Here is a 19,818-nt window from a genome sequence, read left to right as displayed (position 1 = left end):
GCGTAGCTCCCCGGGCCTGGCGGGAACGTGCCGGGGCCTGAGGCCAGTGTGTCAGGGGAACCGTTCCCTCGGCTTGGGAGTATTGCCCGCGGCCCGGTTATCTGGCTTAGCGCCAGAGGGGTCAGAGCTCCTCAGAGGTGGAAGCAGCGGCTGAGGGGAGGGTGTGTCTGCGCGGCGACCACCGGGCCTCCTCCGCCGACGGCTCGTGGTGTGGGAGGAGCCCTCACCCCTCAGCCCGGGCCTGGGCTACCCGGAGCATCGTTTCCGGACAGATCGCTCTGGTTTCCTCGCCGGGGCTTGTACTCCCAGGCTTTATTTAGGGCCAAAGTCTCCTCAGTTTTCCATCTCCCAAGTAACCCCGCAGCTTTAGTGAGTAGTTCTGTGCTCACTATTGTCGGTATTGTCAGAGGATGGCTTCACTTTCAGTGGAATTGCTCAAGTAACTGCCCGGTTGTCACCTAAACAAAAATTTGTTTCAGCTACGTCTGTACTTTTTGTGTGTTAACAGGGTTTTCTTATATCAAAAACTTTCCTTACCAAGGCGTGGGTGGGGACCTCAAGTAAAACCACCCGTCTGCCTTGCCTGGACCCTAGTCGAACAGTCTTCCTCTGAGCTGAACTGAGGATGGCGGCAGCCCCCGGGGTCCTCCCAGCCCAGGCTGGCCAGGCTTCAGAGGAACCAGGGGAGATTATCCAAGTAAAGGTTAAAGAAGAAGACCATATCTGGGATCAGGAATCCTGCGTACAGAGGCATTTGTCTCACACCAGGGAACTCTCTCGACAGCGCTTCAGGCAGTTCTGCTATCAGGAGACTCCCGGCCCCAGGGAGGCGCTGAGCCGACTCCGGGAACTTTGTCGTCAGTGGTTGAGCCCCGAGATACACACCAAGGAGCAGATCCTGGAATTGTTGGTGCTGGAGCAGCTCCTGACCATCCTGCCCGAGGAGCTCCAGGCTTGGGTGCGGGAGCAGCATCCTGAGAGTGGAGAGGAGGTGGTGACTGTGCTGGAAGATTTGGAGAGGGAACTGGATGAACCTCGACAGCAGGTGAGAAATTGGAGGTTGGAGGTGCCGTCTTTTGCGGAGAATTTGAGTGCATGGGTCCAAGGTGGAGGAAGCGGGATTAACTTCACACTGATGGCTGCGAATTCTGGTTCTGGGCATTATTATGTGATCGCTGATGTAGATAAATAGAATCATGCTTCTGGGATAACAGTTTTCATGTAAATGATAGCTAATCCTAGTAAGTAGATCATTTGACCAAATGGGAAACCTTGGTCTATCTCTTACCAGTAGAAAAATATATGTTATTTAGTGACTGTAAAATTAAAGTAGCTATCCCTTCTTATGACATCTACTACTTTTACCATGTATGAAAGCAAATCATTGTAAGAATATGAGGAATACCTTCTAGGAGAGATAAATAGAGAAGCAGCCTAATTTAATGGAAATATCAGGGAACAGTGAATCATAAAATCTGGGTTCTATGAGTCTCACTAATTAGCTATGTAACCTTGGGCATATCGCATCTTCTCTGGGCTTTAATGACTTCATGTGTGCAATAAAGAGATTAACTGCATCATTTTCTAGAAACTTTTCAGTACTTACAGTTGTTGATATGTGAGGTGTATTGAGCCCAGTATTCTTTTACCATTACCCTCAAGGTTATTTTTAAGAGCATATACTGCTTTCTGTGACAGTAATTTTAGAACATTATGGATATTGCCAAACACTTACATTTCTGTAATGATACTGTCCATACTTTCATCTGAACTCTTTTTGAATATGAATGTTTTATGTATACAGTCTGATTTGTTAAAACACATTTTTCTAGAATGCAAAATCTTTCACATGAGATCAGTAAATAGGGAAATGAGTGAGTGTAATGATGAAATTTGCCAGCTCATACATGAGTTTTCCCAGAAAGTTGATGTTTGGGGCCACCAAGTAAGAGCAGCTGAATACAAAGTATGTGACTACAGCAAATGCAGTTACAAAGACATAACAGTACTGTACATAATGCTGGTTCACCTCCACATCCTTCCTCTTGGCTCTGTTGGCCCTAGTCACTGTTTTGAAAGTGCTTATTTGCATAGTTTCCTCCCATTTTGGTGCATTTTTTGCTTAAGTGTTTTGTATTCCAGAAAATGAGCAAGCAAGGGGGTTTGCAAGTGCCACAGAAGCATCTTGGTGATAAAATTTCTGCTAGTGAGTATAAAACATGAAAAGACTTAACAACTGAAGAAAAGCTAAAAATTATAAAACGTTTTGAGAGAAATGAAAGAACATGTGACACTGATCGTGCAACTGGCATTAAAGTCAACTTCACGAACAATTAGAAACAATGCTGGGAAAAATGAACAAAATTTATGTAGCTGGAGCAGCAGCCAGTGCTACAAAATCTGTTAGAACAAGGCTAAGGAAATGGAAGAAATGGAACACTTGTTATGTGTGTGGATTGAATACCAAACAAAGAAGCAATCAGGGCAACCTTTCTCAAAATTAAAGAGAAGATGTTAGCAATATATAAAGACCTTAAGAGGAAAGTGGAAAATCCTGCAGAAGTGCCTTCATTTAGTGCAAGTAGTGGCTGGTTTAGTGGCTTCAAGAACCACTATCATTTCCACAATGTTGAGCTCTCTGGTGAAGCTGTGAGTGCAGAAGAAGCTGCAAAGACATTTTCCCCAGTGTTAAGAAACTTGATTGATGAAGAAGGCTATAACCTGGATCAGACTTTAATTTTCATGAAACCAGTCTCTGTTGGAAGTAAATGCCCTCAGGGGCTTATGTCTTGAAGGAGGAAACATAAACTCTAGTGTTTAAGGCTACAAACAATCAACTGATTGGGATACTGAGTGCAAATGCCAGTGAGGATTTAAAGCTAAAGCCTGGGTAGTATATCACTCTGCCCCCACAAGCCTTAAAAGGAATTGTAATGACTAGCCTGAGGGTTCTGCTGTAGATCTAGCAAGAGAGGCTGGATGACAGGGCAGATATTTACCTATCTTCTAGGTGATGTTTTTGTAGATGATTTTTTTAAATATTGCAAGAGAAACAATTTGTCTTTAAAATTCTTATAATTCTCAGTGATATAGTTACTGAACTTTCTTCAAATATTAGAGCTCTCTTTTTACCTACTAATATAACTACTTTACTCCAGCCCCTTGATCACAGTGTGATCATAGCCTTTAAAGCTTTTTTTTTTTCTTTTGGTCAATGGAGATATTGGGGATTGAATCCAGGAACTCGTGCATACTAAACATGCTGAGCTATACCTCCCACCCCTAAAGCTTATTATTTAAGGATAACATTCAAGATGAATATTGTACCTACAGGGGGTGATAATGCACACATAGTGATTGAATTCTGGAATTGACTCAAGATTAAACTTACTGAAATTATTGTGGAGGCCTGGAATAATGTCACAAAAGCCTGCTTGCATGAGGTGTGGTGTAAAATTTTCACTAATTTAATTCATGATTTTAAAGGCCTTGAACCTTCAGAAGAGTTCCCCCAAATCAAAGCAAGCTGTGTTGCTCTTGCAAAGGAGGTTGGATTTGAAAAAGTTGAGAGTGAAGATACTGAGGCTTAGATGGAAGATGTGCTAAGGTGATGACGCATTTCAAAAAGCTGCCCCACAAGAACTTTTCACTTCTCAGTTATCTTCTGCTTTAAGTATGATAGAGAAGCAGTTGCAGTGGATAGAAGATAATAACTACAATGCAGAACATGGCAGGATTACACTTTGTGCCATAAGGTCCTATTTGGAGCCATATAAGCAGTTTCTTTATGAAGGAAGGAGAATATTTAAGCAACAAACACAGTGTCAAGTAAAATAAAAACAAGATGATGAGCCAGAACTATCATTATATTTCTTGTAATATCACTACATTTTTGGGAAATGTGCAAATGCTTGTTCACCTGAACTTCTGGTGATGATAGCCTTCCACCCTTGCCTCACCCTTTCCTTATGTGAAGGAAAAGCCCAGCTGGGCTAACAAGCTAAGTCACAAATCTAAGTGTAACAAGTGTCGGATTACTGATTTGAGTTCTGCTGGGCTAACTCGTAAATCTGAAGTTTAGTGTCAGTTTACTGGGCTAACGAGCTAAGTCACAAATCTAAGTGTGATAAGTGTTGGTTTACTGATATAAGTTCTGCCGGGCTAACTCGTAAATCTGAAGTTTAGTGTCAGTTTACTGGGGTAACAAGCTAACTCATAAATCCAAGCTCAACAAGTGTCAGTAACGTGATCTGTTCCGAATCGATAAGCTCCAGTGTACTGATTCCTTGCTTTTTGTTGTTTGAGCCTTATTAGCTAATAGCCCCATACTTGTAATTAACCCTATAAAACCTCATGTGCACGTCTTGGAGGTGCTCAGAGCTTCGGAGCAGAAGCCCCTCTGAGCCCGCCGGCGTAATAAATCTGAGTACTCCAACCTTCCGAGTGGTGCTTGTTTCTTGGCTGGCCTGTCGTTTCCGTAACACTTACACCAATTTCTAGCAAGATACCATCACCCTTCTAAGGCAAAATCCTATACTTAATGTAATACTTTTTTATTTTAACAAATCTTTTTGACTATACTTGTGTTTTTACTAGAATTGCTATAGTTTTATTAGTGCTCTCATGACAAAGTTGTGTAGAACTTAGTCTACCCTAAACTTTATTTTCTCCATGATTCCTGTTATTTTTTGTGCAGTTTTGCAGAAAGCATATTTTTTTTTTCATGAGTTCATATGTTATTGCATAGATGCCTGTATAGGTAGTCTCTTACCTCTAGGCAACACACCTTTTCTCTTTGTTTCAAATAAACAATAATGGTTTTTTCCCTTAAGATATATCTGTTAACTTTAAAATTTTTCCTCTTCTAGCTTTGTTGAAAAATGCAGTGTTTGGTCATTCCTGGGTAATGTTCAGGGTTATGCCCTGATCATATTTGATAGTTTTTCATATGATTCAGGGTTATAGATATTTCTTAGTCTTGTTGAATATCGTTTGCATAAATGTTTCTCATTTTTCTTGTTTCTATGTGATTTCTGAAGGAAAGGGAAAGACGCCGTTGTTGCAGATGCTTTTAGCCGCCAACCTGATACATACCTCTTCTTCCTTTAAAAATGTTGGTTTTGTTCATTTTGGCTATGTACCTAACTAAATACTTTTTGGCTTCCCTTGTACTGGAGTTGACCATGCAACATAGTTCTGGCCAGAGAGAAATAGGCATATTTTCTGGGGGTTTCTGGCGAAATTTTTACTTTCCTTACAAAGTGGCACAAGTGTGTTTAGTTCTGCCTTTTCCCACATCATCTCTTGAATGTGAATGTGATATCTGGAGCTGTGGTAGCCACGATGTGATGATAAGCATGATGACAAATGCCAATATGTTATGAATGGCAGAGCAGAAATATAAAGACAACTAGGGTCCCTGACAAAACTGTTAGGTATGGGAATCAATTCCAGTAACTGCCCTTCTCTGGATTTCTTATCATATGACAAAAATGAACATAGTCCAGAAAACATACATATTGGATGGTGTGACAACTGAATTTATAGATTCATATTTTACAAAGTTAAGTAAATTAACTTACATAAAGGCTGAAAGAAAGAATACATTAGAGCTTTAAATAGGTCCTTATTTATTTCTGGTTTCCCAAGAAAGTGTAACCTAATGAAATGCCAGTGTAACAAACAGTGCCATATGGATGATTTGGAGGTAAACATGCTTTTCTGTTGAAGGCAGTGTTTATTCAAAGTCAGTGGTAATAACTTTTCTTTTTAATATTCCTGCCAGATAAACCTATTTGTGATCATTGATATCCTCTCCTATTCATTATCTTCCTTATTTAACTATACCATTAGTTAAGTTTGATATTGTCATAGTCTGTTCAGGCTGCTATAACAAAATACCACAGACTTGATGGCTTATAAACAAATAAAAACAATGGTCCTGGAGGCTGGAAATCCAAGACAAGGGTGCCAGTATGTTTGGGTGAGAGCCCTCTTCTGGGTTGTACATTGGCTTGGTGCCACCTGTTTTATTACAGGACTAATCCCATTTATGAGGGCTCCACCTTCATGACCTAATCACCCCCAAAGCCCTGCCTCTTAAAACCATCACTTTGGGTGTTAGAATTCCAACATGTGAATTCTGGGGGGACACAAACTTTCAGACCATAGCTGAGTCCAAGAGATACTACCTGCCAATGTTAAGTAACATAAAGAAGTAAGCAAACAGAACCCAGGGAAGCTGAGGAACACAGCCAACCATCCAGTGTCCACTGAAGTGAATTCTAAGGGAATTATCTTGTTTGGTGATAACTTAATGAGATATCACTATATTATAGATGCATCTATAGCCAGTGAAGATATCTGTTCTGCTTAGAACCCCAAACTTGAAGACAATAGAAAATGAAATTCTACCCACTGTCTTAGGAAAAACAAAACTAATTGCTTATTTAGAAACTTTATTCCTATGTATAAATAAGCATGAAAGAATCAGTAGGAAAACTTGAAGAGTAAAGAAGACAGGAATAGTCTTAAGTCTTATTAGATACTAACATACCATAAAGCCTCTTTAGATAAAATTGTGGTACAGACACATGAATAGATGGCTTAATGAAACAACAGAAAATACCAAAGTTGACTGGATCACATATGAAAATTGAGTATACGATATATGTGCCATCTCAAATCACTGTGGGGGGAAATGGTGTTCTACATAAATGGTGTTCGGACAAAGAGATAGACATTTTGAAAAGAAACACATGAAGCCCATAACTTGCACCACATCCCAGAACCAGAATAAACTTTAAATGTGTCAGAGATCAATATATAAAATTTTAAACATCCAGGAATAAGTGAAAACATGAATGACTTTTAAAAATAATCTGGATATATAGAATTACTCAAAATCCAGAAGTAATATCAAAAACTTTTTTTCTACATGGAACATTTTAAAAATGGAGGCCAAAAAAAAAAAAAAAAAACCCCACAAGCAAATCAAAATAATAAACTAGCAAAATGTTTGCAAAATATATCATAGATATAAGTGAATCTCCTTAACAAATGCAATAAAAATGATCATGAGACATGAGCAGGGTTTTTTTTTTACAAACAAATGGCTATGAAAATATGCTCAACTTCAATCATAAAAAGAACAAATCACAACAACACTGAGGCACCATTTGTCACCTATCAGATTGGCAAAAGTTTAAAAGCTTGACACAATCTGTTAGCCTGACTGGGAAAACAGGTACTTTCATATGTAGCTGGTAGAAGTGCAAAATGGTACCATCTGTACAGAGGGATTTTGGCACCATCTAACACCTATTTATCCATTTACCATTTGACCCAGCAATACTGCTTTTGGGAATTTACTTAGAAATTCTTGTTTAGAAGTTACTTACAAGGCTACAAGTAAGAAACAACATAAACATAGTTTTTCATTGTAGCATTATTTGTAAAAGCAAAATATTGTAAACAGCCTACATGCCCTTCCATGTAGTGGCACATCAATATAGCAGTCCTATGTAGACACAGACAAAGAATAAAGAAGATATCTATGAACAAGTATGAAATGATTTCCAGATAATATTTTTATATTAAGTGAAAAAGGAAGGTGTAAACTACTACATATAATATAAAAAGTATACACATGTTTACATTTAACTTGTATATATAATACATGTGTATATACATGCAAACATATATGTGTATATATGTATATATAATGTTTTTACTTAGTTTTACAAAAATAAACACAGAGGGTAAAGCATCAACAACAAAAAATGGTTTCTGGGAGTAAGGGAGATGAGAATGTAGGCCATGAGCAAGACTTCTCTGAATATAGATTTTAATTTTTTAATATGTAAATGTTTTAAGTATTCTAAAAATATTAAATTCAAAAAGATAAACAAATGAAGTCAACAGTATATCAAATTAATAACAATAACAGAGGAACAAATAATTCAGGTGATTTGAATATAGTATTCTGACCACATACTCTTAGTGGGATACAATCTATGGACCTATAAAACTACAAAGCTATGTTAAATTTTTCTTAGTAGGTATGTTGTTGGAAGCTTTCTGCAACACAAAGCATTGTGCTTCTGAAACTATTTTGTGTTATTGTAGTTTAGAGCAAGTGAGTGTGTGTGTGTATATATATATATATAGTTTTGAACTGCTTTTTTTCACTGTGGGAGAAGGGAGATATTAATATGAAATATGGAAAGGTGAGGAAATTTCTATGGTGTTGAAATAGAATTCACGATATTTTATAGAATGTATTTACTAGCTGTATCCATGAAAAGGCCTACAGGTAATGACACCTCATTAAAAATGAGCCTTCCTACTACTCAATCTCTGTTACTAAAGACTGTTGTCCTCTAGAATAAATAAAGACTTCTTGGGAAAAACAGTTGAAACTAGGTTTGAGACAGGAAAAATCCAATATGGTTCTTGTACTGTTTATCATTCTAGAAAGCTTGGATATGCTATTAAAAAGAACACTAGTGGGATCATATCAAAAGGATTCAGGAGCCGTATCAAAGGGGTTCCCACCAGCCAAATCTGAGTCAGTTTGAACAGCAGAGTGAGTAAGGATAGAATGGATTTTAAAATAAGTTTATAGTGATACCCAGAAAGAGAAACAGACATAACCGAAACATGGAAGCAATCTGAATGTCCATTGACAGGTGAATGGATAAAGAATATGTGTATATATATAATGGAATATTACTCAGCGATAAAAAGGGATGAAATAATGCCATTAGCAGCAACATGGATGGACCTAGAGATTATCATACTAAGTGTAGTAAGTCAGACAGAGAAAGACAAATATCCTATGATATCACTTATATGTGGTATCTTGACATATAAAAATGACACAAATGAACTTACTTCCAAAACAGAAATAGACTTGCAGACATAGAAAACAAACTTATGGTTACCAAAGGGGAAATGGGTAGGGGGATGAAGGGATGAATTAGGAGTTTGGGATTAACAGATAGACACTACTATATATAAAATAGATAAACAACAAGGACCTACTATATAGCATGGGGAACTATATTCAATATCTTGTAATAACCTATAATGGAAAAGAATATGAAAAAGAATTATATATATGTATAACTGAATCACTTTGCTGTACAGCTGCAACTAACACAACCTTGTAAATCAACTATACTTCAATTCTAAAAAAACGTGAATTAAGAAAAGGATGGACAGAAATCTCTTTATAGAAAATTATTATCTAATAAATATAGATGAAATTATAAAAGTAAGAAGTCACTATTTTGCAGTCCCCAGTATAAAAATAGATTCAAGCAAAAATCATCAGCGAATGCTAAAACCTTTGGGGAACAGAATATTTGCATAGTTTGAAATTATTACCCCATGAATATTAATTACAGTGGAAAAAATATGTTTTCAAATGGATGGATCTGGTGGTCACTGCCTTAACTAAGTAATCTATTTTAGCATTATCTACAATGAAATAACTTGATAACTTGATGTACCTTGTGATATGACACAATAAGTACATGTCACTTATGGAATATTCTTCCAAAAATGTTTAACCAGAATCTACTTGTAAAGAAACAATCAGTCAAATTCCTAATGTGGGATATTCTATGACAACTAGCTCTGACTTTTTAAAATTTAGTGTCATTAAAAAAGCAGGAAGTGATTTTAGATTAAAAGAAGCAAGAGAGATATAACAGCCAAACACAATGTGTAAGTATTGATTGGACCATGGACTTAGAAAAACCCCATAAAACACAGGTGACCTTTGAACAACTCCAGAGAAGGGGTGAAGGGTTAGGGGCACTGACTTTCTGCACAGCTGAAAATACTCAGTCCTCCCTATATGTGATTCTTCCATATCACCTTCTACATTTGCAGATTCAACCAGGGGATTATGTAGTACTGTAATATTTACTGTTGAAAAATATCCACCCATAAGTGGACCCCCAAGGCTCAAACCAATGTTGTTTAAGGGTCAACTGTATATTTTGGGGACAATTGGGTAAATTTAATTTTAAACCATATACTAGATGATTAGTGTAAGAAGGTAATGTTTTCACCAAATGTAGTTATCTAATTTGATTGGCTTTTTTTCCCATCCGTAACACACTGGGTTAATGTTTTCAACATTTGGTCTAAAACAACTGTCAGCTTTCTTCCTGGGTTAAACAGCTTGTTAGTCCCTATTAGATAATTTGCATACCCCTCACCTCAAATACTTACTCTTAATTGTTCACACTGAAACTCATTTACAATTTTCTTCCAATTATCACAGTTTAGGACCAATTCCTTTAATGTGCTTCCGTTGTTATTCCCCAAAACAGAAATCACAGAGATGCACATCAACTCCTTTCCAATGGAGATAGTCAGTTTCTGTTGTATGGCTCTGGCTTTATTCTTCTTAGCATTTTAAATTTCTCTTCTTAATCTCTCTTGCACTCCTCTTTCAAATTCAATGAAGACTTTTGTTCTTCTAATAGTCATTCTATTTCAGTAGAATGTTTTGAGGTTTAGCTATGGTTTGTGCAGTGATCGCTTATATTAATTTCCAAATGTACCTATTTACCCCTAGGTCCCACAGGGCGCATATGGGCAGGAAGTTCCTATGGAAGAAATGACAACTCTGGATACTACAAAGGAGTCCTTAAGTACCCATCTGCAGTCTCTAGAAGACAGAATGGAATGTGAATCCCCAGAGCCACACCTCCTTCAAGATAATGGTGAGGCTAATGTAGTCTCTGGAAAGAGGATGAGATTTGGGAGAGGGAAGGGTCCAGTAGTTGAAAGGTTGTCAAACTTCTTTCCATTGCAGCTTCTACTGAATATAGCTGAAGGAAAGGCTGACCAGTGTAGTACAGTGCTATTAAAGGAGCTGAATTAAGCAGTCAGGTAATAATGTAAAAAATAGTTGAACACACGATTTTTCATGGATATTTTGCAATGGAATTAAGTGCCTGTGGATAAATCAGCGATGGCTTTCTATATTAATGTTGACCACTTGTCAATGTAGTCACAGGTCACATTTCTATAGCCTCTGCTCCCAATTCTTGTCACTGTTTAATATGACTGTTTAAGACTTGGAAATACTACTTGGAAGTTCTACTGAAGAAAATGGAATTTCTGAGCTCTATGTCCATTAACGATCTAAGGACTCTTAACAGTGTTGTGTATGGTGGAGGCAGGAGCATAGGCTGGCCTGGTTCTGGAGCAGCTGTCTTTTCCAAAAGGCTTAAGTATAACTGACACAATTTTTTTCTTTTATTATAGTCCTAGCATCTCCCTATTTTCTGCTTACCCTAGACCTACTAATATTGACTCTACTAATTTCTGGAGCTCATATTCTCCTGGTTCTCATTTACATTGCCCTATATTTTTTCTCTCCCCCTAATTTATCGTATTTACCTTCGTGTTCATGGCTCCATAGCATGATACAAAATGTATCAGCATGGAAAGAAATACTATCTCTATAATGGTCTTTTCAGTCACATTTTGAGATAGCGCTTATCATGAGTGTTGCCATCTTCATTATAAGTTAATTAACAAATTTTTATCCAATATTTTTCTATGTAGTAGTGTGTTAGATAATGGAAAAGATACTAGAGAAAAAGGTGACCCCTGTTGTTACCGAAATATTGGCCCCCGTCTCTGACAAGCCAAATAACCCAGAGACAAGTTCTTGGAGCTTAGAAGAAAAGAGGCAATTTTATTGCTTTGCCGGGCAAAGGGGACTCACAGCAGGCTAGTGCCTTCAAAACTGTGAACCCACCTTGGGAATGGGGTGGGGTGGTTATATAGCCATAGCTCAAAAAATAAAGCATCGATAATAATCAACAGAATCATCTCATCAGAAGACAGAATGGCGTCTAGGCGACCAATTCTATACAGGCTAGCAGTTAGGTTAGATCTCTTTATCTCGTAAGCACTCAAGGTGTGGTCTTCTTGGTAACTTAGGCTATTTTGTAAGGTTACAGTCCTGCGACCTTCTCCTTGGGGAAGGACTCAGAGACCAAACATGATTATTACTTTCAATTACTGGAATAAAGTAGAAACAGTAAGATCAATAGCTTTAGTTTTGACAATGGGCCTGGAACTGTCAGTCAGATCAGTTGACCGTTTTAAGGGCAAGCATATGAATAAGCAATCTGTTAGCCTAAGTGTGGCCATTTTATTAATCCTCCTTCACTGTCTCTTTAGTAACTTACAATTGTGTTAGTTCCACATATGAAACAGTTAAAGAAGAAACTGTTACAGTGCTAGTTTGTGTTATGTATAGATTATGTTTTCAAGAAAGGAGAACTAACTGTAAGCTTAAATTAAATGATCAAGGAAATCTTGTTGAAGTAATTGAGAGTTAAGTGAAGCCAAAATACTCAGTAACATATTAATTTGAATGTAGTTTTGGAAATTATGAACATTTGAGAATTATTTAAATTTACCATTCAATTTGGTATGCAGATTGGTAGTATAAACAATGTTGACTTGAGAGAAAGTATTTTTTTCTAAGCAGCCGTAAGACTTCTAGAGGTAATATGCTAATTCTAAATTATTCTTTTTTTTTGAAATAGTTTCCTTAAGACTAGCCAAGTTTGAATTATTCTAAATGCTTCTGTTATTATGAATATTCTAAACATTTATTTTAATATGCTATATTAAGTCAGAGATTTTTTCACTACTTCAGGTTCATCTACTTCTTTTTTAATAATAAAAATAAATTAGTTATTCGTGTTGAGTTTATAGTTTCACAAGCATGGAAAGGGAGCTGATGTAAATATATGATATTGAAACTTAAGCCCCAAGTGTTGCTACAACAGCTAACCTGACTGAATAAAACAAAATGTGGTATAGTAAAGGGCTTTTAAGAAATTTATTACTATATTTCTGAGGCTTCTCTAACCAACCAACCAAACAAACAAAAAACCCAAAACAAAAAACACCAAAAAAGTTCTTATGTCGTTAATAAAGTTAATAAATAGATGAAAAAACAATAAACATTGGTTTGCTTCCTGTTTTACATAAAATTGTGCTTTACTTTAAGGCTAACTCTGGATACAGCTCTGGAAAGTCACATTCTGGCTTTCTACTCTTTACTCTATCAGAACTTTTTGTTCGTGGCTAGAGTTCTTCATTACCTTCTCTTTATTCCTCCAAGGGTAGTCTCCCTAACGAAAATTGTAGCCCTCCTCTTGTGTGTCCATAGCATCTACTTCTACTCCAAGCTCTAGTGGCTAATTGGGCAATGTATATATTTTAGATTATATTCCCAAATATACTAATTGATTTTTTCCTTTTTATTTTAGAGTCATTTTTGTGGCTTTCCATGATGTCTCAAAGCATGGGTGATGATAACTTCAGTAGCTTAGATACTAATGAAGCAGAAATTGAACCAGAAAACATGAGAGAAAAGTTCTTCAGAAGCTTGGCAGTATTACTGGAAAACAAAAGTAATAATACCAAGATATTTTCTAAAGCAAAGTACTGTCAATTAATAAGGGAAGTGAAAGAAGCTAAAGCTAAGGCAAAAAAAGAATCAGTTGACTACCGTCGCTTGGCTAGATTTGATGTGATCCTTGTACAAGGGCATGAGAAGCTGATTGAGGCTATAAATGGGGAAACAGATAAAATACGGTATTATTTACACAGTGAAGACTTATTTGACATACTGCATGATACACATCTCAGCATTGGACATGGCGGACGGACCCGCATGGAAAAAGAGTTACAAGCAAAATACAAGAACATCACAAAAGAAGTTATAATGCTATACTTGACACTCTGCAAACCATGCCAACAGAAAAATTCAAAACTCAAGAAAGTTCTAACATCGAAGCCAATTAAAGAAGTTTACTCAAGATGCCAAGTGGATCTTATAGACATGCAATTGAATCCTGATGGGGAGTATAAATTTATTATGCATTATCAAGACCTTCGTACAAAGTTGAGTTTTTTGCGATCATTAAAATCTAAAAGACCTAAGGAGGTTGCACATGCTCTTTTAGATATTTTTACAATTATTGGAGCACCGAGTGTCCTACAATCTGACAATGGGAGAGAATTTTCAAGCCAGATTGTCAGTGAACTCAGTAATATTTGGCCAGAACTGAAAATTGTCCATGGGAAACCTCAGCCTTGCCAAAGTCAAAGTTCCGTAAATCAGACTAATGAGGATATCCAAAATCAGATTATCTCCTGGATGCAAACTAATAATTCATCACACTGGGCTGAATTTTTGTGGTTTATTCAGATGACCCAAAATCAACCCTATCACAGAGGCATGCAGCAGACTCCATGTGAAGGTACATTTATCTCTGAAGCTAAACTGGGCCTGCCTCATTCTCAGTTAACTGAAGAACTTGTTGCCAGTCTGAACACAGAAAATGAATCAGACCAGACTGACAAAGAATTTGAAAATACTCAAAGAGCCCAGTATGAAGAAAACATTGAGACAGGAACAGATAGTAGTGATATTGAAGAGAATCTTTCTATTACTCCTAAGATGGCCCAAAAAACTCCTCCTGAAAGCAGACTGAATTTTTTATCATGTGTAGTTTGTGAAAAAGAATGTACAGGTGCTAATAGTTGTGTATCATGTGATAGAAGTGTCCACGCAGTCTGTGGAGTGCCCTCTCAACATGAGACTGAGGGTTATTGTCATAGAGTAACTTGTAGTCTTTGCTGTGAGACCACGACAACGAAAAGGAAACATGATGAAATTTCAAAAAGTTTGACTGCTCAACCTTCCAAAATGTTGAAGCCATCAGAGACACCATTTTCACCAGACAAAGTAGGAGATTGGGTAAGAGTTTGAGTGTCTTCTGTAGATCAAAGCAGGAGAGGAGCCTTATTACACTTTACTCTGATCGTGATGAGTGAGAATTTTTTGACATGGTATGCCAAAGGACACTGTGGCCATCTTGGATATATTTTCTCCAAAGAAAGGCCAATTAATTGTTTTAATGCTCTCTCTCCACTCCTTTTTTCAAGTTGAAAGTTATAACTTTGGATGCTGCTTTATTTATTATTCTGGGGTGGGGACAGTAGTATCTCTTTTACATTCTTCTGATGTCAGACATTTCTTTGGGGAATGAGAAAGCTAGAATCCAGGGGATAACTGGTATGCATGCTGTATGTTTCTACAGAAGGATAAATTTGGGAACAGATGAATTTAACATTACTTTGTTTTAATTGTATGTGAGTTTGGGTGAGGAGATAAGTTAAGAAAGGGCATCTCAGCTCAAGTGAAGAAATATTTAGGAAGGGCAGGAGATGATAAATTTGGTTGGGAGATAATGAGCTTGTGTTGGGAAAGATTTTAGTTTTGTGATTTAAATGGAGAGTGTGAAATAAGGCCAAAGAGATTTTCAGTCAGCAGATTTCATGAAGTAGAGCTAATGTATGTTCAGGTTAATGTTTGAAATATGCAGGTTACACATGATTTGGGTGAGTGCTACTCAGAGTGTGATCTTCAGACCAGTTATGGTCTGCAAACTATTTATACTGGTCAATAATAAGGTACAAATTGAGAGTATTTGGAAACTTACAACAATTTGACATTGCTGCAATACCCAAGCACATGATTCATGAACTCATCTTTTCAAATAGAATATTTAATTTGGGTGTTAAACTCTCAAAGTGAGTCAGTAGGAGCTATACATTAGTCAAGTACAGTAGGTTCAGATTACAATGTGTAATATGCTGTGGTTAGCTTGTCAGCTGTAACCCAAAAGTATGTAAAACTCTGAGAAAATGTAAGCATTTATTTATCTTTATAACTTAATTTAAAAATCATTGTATGTTTTTAATCAAGCCTAGTTTTTTTATTTCTAGTTTGACATTATTAGATAAAGGAGGAAAGTAAAATTTGTATTACTTTTTTTTTTTTTTTTGCTTTTTTAAAATTTTATTTTTTATTGAAGTGTCGTTGATTTTCAATGTTAGTTTCAGGTGTACAGCAAAGCAATTCAGTTATACATATACATACATATAAATATTTTTTTCAAATTCTTTTCCATTATATGTTATTACAAGAAATTGAATATAGTTCCCTGTGCTATATAGTAGGTCCTTGTCATTTATCTATTTTACATATAGTAATGTGTATCTGTTAATTCCAAACTCCTAATTTATCCCTCCCTCACCCTTTCCCTTTGGTAACCATAGTTTGTTTTCTATGTCTATGAGTCTATTTTTGGTTTGTAAATAAATTTATATCATTTTTTTAAGATTGCACATATAAGTGATATCATATAATATCTGTCTTTCTCTGACTTACTTCACTCAGTATGGTAATCTCTGGGTCCATCCATGTTGCTGCAAATGGCATTATTTCATTTTTTATGGCTGAGTAATATTCCATTACACACACACACACACACACACACACACACACACACACACACACCCCTTCTTTATCCATTCATCTCTCCATGGACATTTAGGTTATTTCCCTGTCTTGGCTATTGTAGATAGTGCTGCTGCAAACATTGGGATGCATGTGTCTTTTCAAATTATAGTTTTCTCTGGATATATGCCGAGGAGTAGGATTGCTGGATCATATGGTAAGTCTATTTTTCATTTTTTAAGGAACCTCCATAGTGGCTACACCAATTTACATTCCCACCAACAGTGTAGGAGGGTTCCTTTTTCTCCACACCCTCTCCAACATTTATTTTTTTGTAGACTTTTTAATGATGGCCATTTTGACTAGTGTGAAGTGATATCTCATTGTAGTTTTGATTTGTATTTCTCCAATAAAAATTTGTATTACTTATTTTTAATTCTAATTTGCAGATGGCAAAACAAGCTTCATTGGACTTTTTTGTAAAGAAAAGGCACTCCTTTTCTGAATACGGCAGTAGTAGTAAAAGAAATGGTAACAATGGAGGTCATCCTGAAGAACTGAAAACCAAAAGAGTTCATGCTAGTTTTACCCGGAAGTATGATCCTTCATATATCGAGTTTGGTTTTGTAGCTGTAATTGATGGTGAAGTGCTGAAACCACAATGTATTATTTGTGGAGATGTACTGGCTAATGAAGCAATGAAACCATCGAAACTTAAGCGGCATCTATATTCAAAACATAAAGAAATAAGTTCACAACCAAAAGAATTCTTTGAAAGAAAGAGTAGTGAATTGAAAAGCCAACCAAAACAGGTGTTCAATGTTTCTCATATAAACATTAGTGCTTTGCGGGCTTCTTATAAAGTAGCACTTCCAGTGGCTAAGTCTAAAACACCATACACAATTGCCGAGACCCTAGTGAAGGACTGCATCAAAGAAGTTTGCTTGGAAATGTTGGGTGAATCAGCAGCAAAGAAGGTAGCTCAAGTACCACTTTCCAATGACACCATAGCGCGACGTATTCAGGAACTGGCTAATGATATGGAAGATCAACTCATAGAACAAATAAAACTAGCCAAGTATTTTTCATTGCAACTTGATGAATGCAGAGATATTGCTAACATGATCATTCTTTTAGTATATGTGAGATTTGAACATGATGATGATATAAAGGAAGAATTCTTCTTTTCCGCCTCTTTACCAACAAACACAACTAGCTCAGAACTGTATGAAGCTGTGAAGAATTATGTTGTCAACAAATGTGGTTTGGAATTCAAGTTTTGTGTGGGAGTGTGCTCTGATGGTGCAGCTTCAATAACAGGAAAACATTCTGAAGTGGTCACCCAGATTAAAGAACTTGCACCAGAATGTAAAATAACACATTGCTTCATTCATCGAGAAAGTCTTGCCATGAAAAAAATATCACCTGAACTAAATAGTGTGCTTACTGACATAGTAAAAATTGTGAATTATGTAAAATCTAATGCATTAAGCTCAAGATTATTCTCTTTATTATGTGATAATATGGAAGTTGATCATAAGCAACTCTTGCTGCATGCTGAGATACGGTGGTTATCACGGGGAAAAGTTCTATCAAGAATGTTTGAAATACGAAATGAACTCTTAGTATTCCTACAAAGCAAGAAACCAGTTTGGTCCCAGCTTTTCAAAGATGTGAATTGGACAGCCAGACTTGCTTATTTATCTGATATCTTCAGTATTTTTAATGATCTTAATGTTTGCATGCAAGGAAAGAATGCAACATGTTTTTCAATGGCAGTTAAGATTGAAGGACAAAAACAAAAGTTGGAAGCTTGGAAAAAAAGAGTTTCTACCAATTGTTATGACATGTTCCATAATTTAACAACAGTTATAAATGAAGTAGGTAATGATCTTGATATTGCACATCTGCAAAAAGTTATCAATGATCATCTTACAAATTTGTTAGATTGTTTTGAATTGTATTTTCCATCGAAAGAAGATCCACGCATAGGAAATTCATGGATACAAAATCCATTTCTTTCATCAAAAGATAATTTAAATTTAACTGTAACCCTACAGGATAAGTTGTTGAAGCTGGCTACTGATGAAGGATTGAAAATGAATTTTGAAAATACAGCATCACTTGCTTCATTTTGGATAAAAGTTAAAAATGAATACCCTGAGCTTTCTGAGATTGCTTTAAAATCTCTTCTTCTTTTCCCCTCAACATACCTCTGTGAGACTGGGTTCTCTACTTTAAGTGTTATTAAAACAAAACATAGAAACAGTTTAAATATACATTATCCCCTGAGAGTAGCATTGTCATCAATCCAACCTAGATTAGACAAATTAACAAGCAAGAAGCAAGCTCACTTATCACATTAAAACTTTAAATATTGATTTATAAGGTGTTACTTCAAAGTATGTATATAGGCATTATGGGAGTATGAAAAGTATGATTAAATTACCAATTCTCTACATAATTGCCTATATGTACACTTTCAGCTAAGAAAGTGTACAGTTTTTATAATCCTTTTATTTCTCCCTGTTATATTTATTAAGATGTAATTTTAAATCTGTTGATTCTAATATTAAAAAACTTGGTCTTGTATTTTGTATGTCTTTTTATTGTATTTCATTAGGATATTAAGATTGTAAGATGCCTTCAGGATGGGGAATAATTTCTTTGAAATGGCGGACTTGATCAGTGAAGGGAAGTGAATTCAAGGGGTAAAATTAGAATTCAGATGCAAGGGAGGGGGTCAATAAGATGATAAGCTTGTTAAGCTGATCCTTAGTGGTTTGGTTGGAAGTTGATAATAAGTTTGTTTTGTAGGTGCATGTTTAGACACAGTGTGTAAGTAGGTAAGTGTAGGGGGAAACTATCAATACTTACAAAAGCCCAAATGGGAAACAACCCAAATATCCATTCACAGAATAAAATGTACTATGTTTATTCAACAGCTGGAATACATTGGTGAAAATTAGTTATTGTGGAGGGAATTCTGGGGGGTGATGAAATATTCTATATCCTGTTTGTGGTGGTGTTTACTATTAGTCATATGCAAAGCTGTCAATCAAGATCTCAGATGAGGGTTGTACAGGGGAGTACTATGTTGTTTTTACTCAGTTAACTGCGATTTCATCTTTCATCCTTTCCCATACTCAGCCCAAATACATAGCAACAATATACTGACTGAATTTCCACAGTTCCCACACTACCCCAGCTTATTTTTACAAAATTGATACTCATGTTTCCCAAGCTATGAGCTTAAAAGCCACAAAATGGAACATTTTCAACAGAGACAAGGAGGAGATGAACAAATAAATTTTTAAAAAGAAAAAAGAAAAATCTTTAAAAGGAAAAAAGGACAAAAAGAGACAATGTTGGATGGTAGTTGTGATAAATTATTATTATTTAGAAGTATTCACTGCCTCTTCTGGGGGTAAGTTTATATTGCCCCACTCCACAGACAT

At 36.3% G+C, this 19,818-nt stretch overlaps 1 protein-coding gene across 1 annotated transcript; it reads left to right on the top strand.

The window, feature by feature from the left end:
* Positions 1–31: 31 nt before the first annotated feature.
* Positions 32–19,620, top strand: SCAND3 (SCAN domain containing 3). The gene is made up of 4 exons (XM_010974125.3): positions 32–1,045; positions 10,595–10,742; positions 13,320–14,815; positions 16,810–19,620. Exons 1-4 carry the CDS (start codon positions 626–628, stop codon positions 18,724–18,726), a joined length of 3,981 nt encoding a protein of 1,326 aa, XP_010972427.2. The 5' UTR covers positions 32–625; the 3' UTR covers positions 18,727–19,620.
* The last annotated feature ends 198 nt before the right edge of the window (positions 19,621–19,818 follow it).

The sequence above is a fragment of the Camelus bactrianus genome, chromosome 20 (assembly GCF_048773025.1).
Source record: "Camelus bactrianus isolate YW-2024 breed Bactrian camel chromosome 20, ASM4877302v1, whole genome shotgun sequence".
NCBI classification, from domain to species: Eukaryota; Metazoa; Chordata; class Mammalia; order Artiodactyla; family Camelidae; genus Camelus; species Camelus bactrianus.
Note: the sequence above shows the minus strand (reverse complement) of the source record. Positions and strands in the feature narration are given on the sequence as shown.